This window comes from Opisthocomus hoazin, chromosome 9 (genome assembly GCF_030867145.1).
Source record: "Opisthocomus hoazin isolate bOpiHoa1 chromosome 9, bOpiHoa1.hap1, whole genome shotgun sequence".
Classification (NCBI taxonomy): domain Eukaryota; kingdom Metazoa; phylum Chordata; class Aves; order Opisthocomiformes; family Opisthocomidae; genus Opisthocomus; species Opisthocomus hoazin.
This window is the reverse complement of record NC_134422.1, coordinates 18726584-18732618: the sequence shown is the minus strand read 5'-3', so window position 1 is coordinate 18732618 and position 6035 is coordinate 18726584. Positions and strand designations below refer to the sequence as shown.

Genomic DNA, 6035 nt, shown 5'->3' with positions numbered 1-6035 from the left:
TTTTCAGTTAATGGCCCTTGTTAAACCGGAAAGGAAACACAGCTCCCTTCAGCCTCAGAGGGGTCCTGGGCCCCAGCCGAGCTGGGTAAGGCCCGACGCGCTCTTGTGCATGCAAACAGGAGGGGAGGCACCGAGGGCAGGGGAGCGGGGCAGGGGCTGCCTTCTTGCTGCCCGGCCGCAGCCCGGCTCCATGTCCAAGCATGCAGAGATGTCCCCACGCAGCACTTCTCGTCCAGGCCAGCTCTGCCCTCACCCCACAGTCCCAGCAGCACTGGGACACGGCCACGGCAGCTGCTTGCTTTGGTCAGTGTGTGCTCAGCCTCGTCCCACACCATCTTCCCCTCTCCAGGAGCATCAGCAGTCTGCTGCACCGCTTTTATACAGGTACTAGGGCTGAGGTGTAACCGTGGGTTTGGTAGCTCGCTTACAGACCCCAGGGAGATGAGTTGTCTCTGGTGAGGGGCTCTTGTCATCAGTGTCCAGGCCAGAAGTCCACGGCATCCACACGGGAGGGCAGAGCTGCTCCTCTGGTCTCAAGCGGGATCGATGATGCCTTGCCTGCTTACGACATGCTGCAGTTTGATGGCTTTGAACCATGTGCCTGGAACAGGAAGAAGAGCACAGTGAGCAAGGGAAGATGGATCAATGAGCCGAGGCTAGCTGGATGAGGTTCAATAAGGCCAAGTGCTGGGTCCCACACTTCAGTCACCACAACCCTCTGCAACGCTACAGGTTTGGGAAAGAGCAGCTGGAAAGCTGCCCAGTGGAAAAGGACCTGGGGGTGTTGGTCGACAGCCGGCTGAACATGAGCCAGCAGTGTGCCCAGGCAGCCAAGAAGGCCAATGGCATCCTGGCGGGTATCAGGAATAGTGTCCCCAGCAGGAGCAGGGCAGTGATCATCCCCCCGTACTCTGGTGAGGCCGCACCTCGAATATTGTGTGCAGTTTTGGGCCCCTCACTACAAGAAGGACATTGAGGTGCTGGAGCGTGTCCAGAGAAGGGCAATGAGGCTGGTGAAGGGTCTAGAGCACAAGTCTTACAAGGAGTAGCTGAGGGAACTGGGGCTGTTTAGTGTGGAGAAGAGGAGGCTGAGGGGAGACCTTAATCACTCTCTACGGCTACCTGAAAAGTGGTTGTAGTGAGGCAGGTGTTGGTCTCTTCTCCCAGGTAACTAGCAATAGGATGAGAGGCAATGGCCTCAAGTTGTGCCAGGGGAGGTTCAGACTGGATATTAGGAAAAATTTCTTTACTGAAAGAGTGGTCAGGCATTGGAACAGGCTGCCCAGGGAAGCGGTGGAGTCACCATCCCTGGAGGTGTTCAAAAAAGGCACTTAAGGATACTTTAGCAGTCATGGTGGTGTTGGGTTGATGGCTGGAATTGATCTTAGAGGTCTTTTCCAACCTTAACGATCCTATGATCCTACGGGCTTCTTCCTCTGCCCTCCAGGAGGGCACATCCAGTGCTCAGGTCCCCAGGGCTGTGTGCTCAGCAGCGAGCTGCTTCTGCCCCAGGCCGGGCTGCCCTCCTGGCGAGGACACTGACCCTAGGCAGAGCCCAGCGGAAGCAGAACCCAGGGAAGACCCCACCACAACACAGCCAGGCTGGTGTCAACCCCACCATGGCGCAGAGCCTACAGCCAGCCTCACTCACCTGCCGCTGCGACTGCTGGTACTCGGCTTCGCTCGCCGACAGCGCCCGGGCCAGTGCCAGATCCTCCTCCTCCTGCGTGCTGCTGGGGACAGCGGCGCGCTGTGTGCCTCGGCCTCCCCGGCCGAGCACCCAGAGCCCTCCAGGGTGGCAGGATCCTCCCCTGCGGCAGCCCTCCAGCACAGCTAAGGGCAGGGAGCAACTGAGGATCGCCCTGAACAAGCCAGGGGTTGGGGGGCGACCAGAGCATCCAGCTGGGGCTGGCGGCCAGCACCCCGGGCCGAGGAGAACCGCGTTAACCCGAGTCTGCAAGACGGTGCTTTTAGCAGCACCAGGCAGCGTGTCCGAGGACGCAGGCTCCCAGGTGTCCTCTGAACGCCCCTGCTCCCCCTCCATCACGCTCTAGTCACGCACAGTCGCTGACGAGCGGTCAGACAATGGTTTGCCCTACTCTGTGCTGTCAGCCCCTGTCCCCTCCCAGCACCGCGGAGCGCCTGCTCGCTGAACAGAGCGCCGGGATGGCTCTGGACTCTTCCTTTTTCCCCCCTCCCCCGTCAGCCACACAGAGCCGCCATCCGGAGCCACGTGCTGAGGTCAACATCATCCCCGTGCCATATGACGCTGCCCCAGGCACCGCTCGCACGCAGGCTTGGGGCGTGACACCACGCGTCCCCGGGCCGTACCTGGGCGGCTGCACCGCGCTGCGTGCCGACTCTGCCAGGGACATCTCCAGAGCTCGCTGCAGGGCCTCTTCCTCGCTCTGAAACACAGCGTCTCGTCACCAGCTTGGCTCAGGGGGCAGCCCCGAGGGATGAGTGGCAGGCACGAGGGTGGGTGCATCTCCCCTCTCCAAGGCCGGCCACAGCCCTGGGCTCAGGACAGACCCGTAGCTGGCTCTCCCCCGGCCCAAGGGAGTGCAGCCCTGCTGCCAGGGCAGGGAGTACGCTCAGAATACCAGGGGGAAGCAGCTTCCAGCCCCCTCCTCTGCCCTTGGCTTGCACAACAGAAAGACAACAGCCAGGGAGAACAGCCGGCGCACTTTGTCCCTTTGGGGACGGCCGAGCACTAAGCGCAGCCAAGAGCCACCATTCACAGGCAGCAGAGCAAACTCTGACGTCCCACCGAGCGTCCGGGGTCCCTGTTTGCCACGGGAGGCCGAGCTGGGGAGCGTCGCGGTCACCGACAGAGTGTGGGTCACAGAGCAGCTGCTCCCCAGGGCGCAGGAACCACCCAAGCCCACCCCAGATGCCCAGGCCAGGCCACTCACCAGCCCGTTCTGCAGCATGGCTGCCGGAGGGGAGGCGCTGCGAGTCTGCGGCGCAGCTGCTCTGCTGCCTCTGCGAACACGAGAGAGGCCGGGTTATTGCTGAGGCAGGAGCCCTGGCATGAGTCCGCAGCCCTGCCGATGCATGAGAAGTAGGGAGCTGTCGCTCCTGCATCCCACAGGGATCCAAGCTGGACCTGGTCATGCCCACATCGGAATTACGAGTCAGGCTGTCCCCATACCTGGCAGAGGCTGGAGAAGAGGGGCTGTCTGCTGGCCGAGCAGCTCCGCTGCTCGATGCAGCAACTGGTTTGGAGGAGGATGCCTGGGCTCTCGCGACCGCAGCGTGCCTAGGACAGACAGGATGCCCGTGAGCAGCTGCTGTGCCGTCACAGGCCACCCCTGGGCACTGAACACCCAGGGAGATGACGCTGGGTCAGCAAGCCACCTCTCTGGCAACCAGCTCCCTCTCTTCCCCCCAGCAGCACCCGGGTCATGGCTCAGCTATGCCCAAGAGTCTCCAGTCCCGTTTCTCTCCTTGAAACGCTGTGCCAGGACAGGCAGAAAACACTGCCTACAGAATAAGGAGCTGGGCAGAGAACCAAGAGACCACCAGCGGGCAGTACTGGTGACTTTGGCTGCAGGAGGGAGAGACTGCGCCTGCAGCTGTGCTGGTTCTACAAGGAGGGCACACAGGGCAGGGAGCGTGAGGATGCAGCAGTCCCAGGCAATGGTCTGGGAGGAGCTCAGCTTCTTCCCTGTCACCCATGTGGCAAGCGTGGCGCCGTCCCTGCCAGCCCTCTTGTCCCCAGGCCCTCACCCAGCTTTGGAGAGGGGACGCCCTGCCCCGCTGCAGTTGTGGTCCAGGGGGTGCCGGTGCTTGAGGCAGTAGTTCTTGTGGCACTGGTCACAGATCACCTTCATCATCTCCTTCTGCTTGCAGCCGGGCTTCTGACACTTGTTGGTGAAGATCTGAAAGACGATGTGGAAGTGGTGAAAAGGAACACACCTGGCAGGGCCAGGGCTGTCCCCTCCCTCCACGCCAGGTCCCCACCACCTCTCTCTCCCAGTGCCACTTCTGTGGGGCTCTGGAGTTTGTCTCCAAATACTAGTTTTCCGTAGATAGTTTCTTAGCAATTCACTAGCGCTTCAGGCCCCAAGACCACGGAATGCACAGCCGAAGAGATGTCCTCGCCCAGGGACCCCTGCCCAGGGGACCCCCTGCCCGGCCTGCCGCAGCGTGGGGACAGCCCAGAGCCCTCCAGCTGCGGCTGGGTTTGTTTCCGCAGGGCCAGCTCCCTGCGGCAACCTCCTCTCCCGGCAAGCAGGGGCAGCTAATTGCTGATTGCATTTTCCTAATGGCAGCACGCAGTTTCCCATCCTCTCGTCCCAGGTGGCTGCCCAGCCCCGCTCCACCACTACCTTGGCCCCGGGCTCACCCCACCAAGCCCTGCGGATGCGCACACCGACCCTTCCTGCCGTCAGTGTGCGCAAGTAGAGACGGCACCGGGCAGGGCCAAGCTGCATGGTGTGTCCAGCCCCGGCCCCAGGCTCCGGCAGCGACCCAGCGGAGCTGGGCAGTAGAGATGGAGAGCGCTGTGTTCCCACCTTGCGCTTGCGCTGCGCGGGGTCGGACTTGCAGTCACGGTCGATGTGCTCGCCCACCACGACATCGGGCATCTCCCCCCGCCTCACGGGGACCGGGGTGTTGCAGAGGGGACACACAGGGACCTGCACGTCCTGCAGAGACAAGAAAAGGGGGGCTGGGAGCACGCAGCTGGGCAGCCTCGAGTGCTGTACGGCCATCTCTCTGCCGTTCGGGGTCTGCCCGCTGCGGCTTCATAGCGTCGCCAGCAGTCTGAGACCCCGCTCAACCCCCCCCCGAAGAGCCCGTTTCCAACCCAGCGGCTGCGACAGGCACGGACACGGACCCCAGGAAGGGAAGACAGCGGGGCTGGGAGATGCCCAAACCACCTCACCCAGCGGGCGGGGGGGTGACACCGAGACGCGGGCCCTGGCTTCGAGGGACGCCTCCAGCCTCATCCCAACGGGGACCTCCCGAGCGAGCAGGGAGGGCAGGAAGGACCGGGCCCGCTGGCTGAGAAGGCTCCTCTCCGCGCTCACCTTCTTGTAGGCCGAAGTGCAGCCGTGCTGGGCGTACGCGATGTGGTCGGTGCAGAAGATCTGCTCGCAGGCGTCGCACTTCAGCGGGAGGAAATCTGGCAGCGGGAGAACCGCGGGCAGAGCTCGGGGAGAGCCCGGTACTGCCCACCACCGGCACGGCCCCGGCTCGGAACGGCCCGGGGCTCCCCCCTCCCGGTACCTGCCCTCCCCGGGCTCCGGAGCAGCGTCCTGAGCTCCCACCCGGCTCCCGCAGGCCTCAAGCCGGAGGGGAGCGGGGCTGCCACCCCCGCCGCGGGGGTCACCCCCCCGGGACAGCGGCCGCCGGGCCCCCGGGGAAGCCCCGCGTAGGCGGGCAGAGCCAGTCGGCGGCAGCCCCGGGCTACCGGCGCCCAGCCCCGCCCCGGCGGGCAGAGGGAAGCGACGGACACCGCGGCCGCGCCCCTCCACCAAGGGCAGGCCGGGCGGCACGAAACCCCCCCCCCCCGCCGCCACACCGGGAGGACGCCCGGCCCCGCCTCCCGCCCCCCCCGGCTCGGCGGAGGCCTGGCCGCGCCGGTCCGCGCCGCCCAGGCCCGGCCCCCCGCCTGCCGCGCCCGGCCGGGACCAGGGCCCCGCCGCCCGTGCCCCCCGCCCGCCGGTGCCGCCGCCAGCCCTCACCCAGCCGCTGGCAGGCGGCCCACGAGCAGTGCGCGCCCAGCTCCGGGAACTCCATGGCGTCCCCGCACCGGCGGCGCGCGCCGCGCCCGCTTCCGGCCCGGCGTCACGAGGGGCGGAGCCACCCTCAGCCCCGCCCCCCAACCCCGCGGCCTGCCCGGGGCCGCCGCATCGGCACGGCCCAGCCCGGCGGGACCCCGGGGAGCGGGGCAGCCCGAGGGCGGGGGCTCCCCTGCGCGCCCTCCCCGGCCCCCTCCGAGCCGCCAGCCCAGGGTGCCCGGGCTCGGGCAGGGTCAGCGGTGCGGACGGCGAGCGGTGCCCGGAGGGGCGGCGGGAAGGAACCGG

General features: G+C 65.9%; 1 protein-coding gene across 2 annotated transcripts; it reads right to left on the bottom strand.

Moving 5' to 3' along the window:
- Positions 1-5806, bottom strand: ZFAND2B (zinc finger AN1-type containing 2B). 2 transcript variants are annotated; one of them, XM_075430891.1, is made up of 9 exons: positions 5694-5806; positions 5037-5131; positions 4521-4652; positions 3733-3884; positions 3155-3262; positions 2916-2985; positions 2332-2408; positions 1652-1733; positions 1-601 (listed from the first exon to the last, which is right to left on the bottom strand). In XM_075430891.1, exons 1-9 carry the CDS (start codon positions 5746-5748, stop codon positions 563-565), a joined length of 810 nt encoding a protein of 269 aa, XP_075287006.1. In that variant the 5' UTR covers positions 5749-5806; the 3' UTR covers positions 1-562. The 2 variants fall into 2 exon arrangements, with proteins under 2 accessions (XP_075287006.1, XP_075287007.1); XM_075430892.1 differs by having other exon boundaries at positions 1652-1730.
- Positions 5807-6035: the final 229 nt, after the last annotated feature.

What these genes read in the sequence shown, in the direction of transcription:
- ZFAND2B (XM_075430891.1), bottom strand. Translation starts at nt 5,748, where the DNA reads ATGGAGTTCCCGGAGCTGGGCGCGCACTGCTCGTGGGCCGCCTGCCAG. An exon ending in CGTCCCCTCTCCAAAGCTGG is followed by an intron (nt 3,263 to 3,732) that starts GTGAGGGCCTGG and finishes TGTCTGTCCTAG; the next exon opens with GCACGCTGCGGTCGCGAGAG. An exon ending in TCTTCTCCAGCCTCTGCCAG is followed by an intron (nt 2,986 to 3,154) that starts GTATGGGGACAG and finishes TCGTGTTCGCAG; the next exon opens with AGGCAGCAGAGCAGCTGCGC.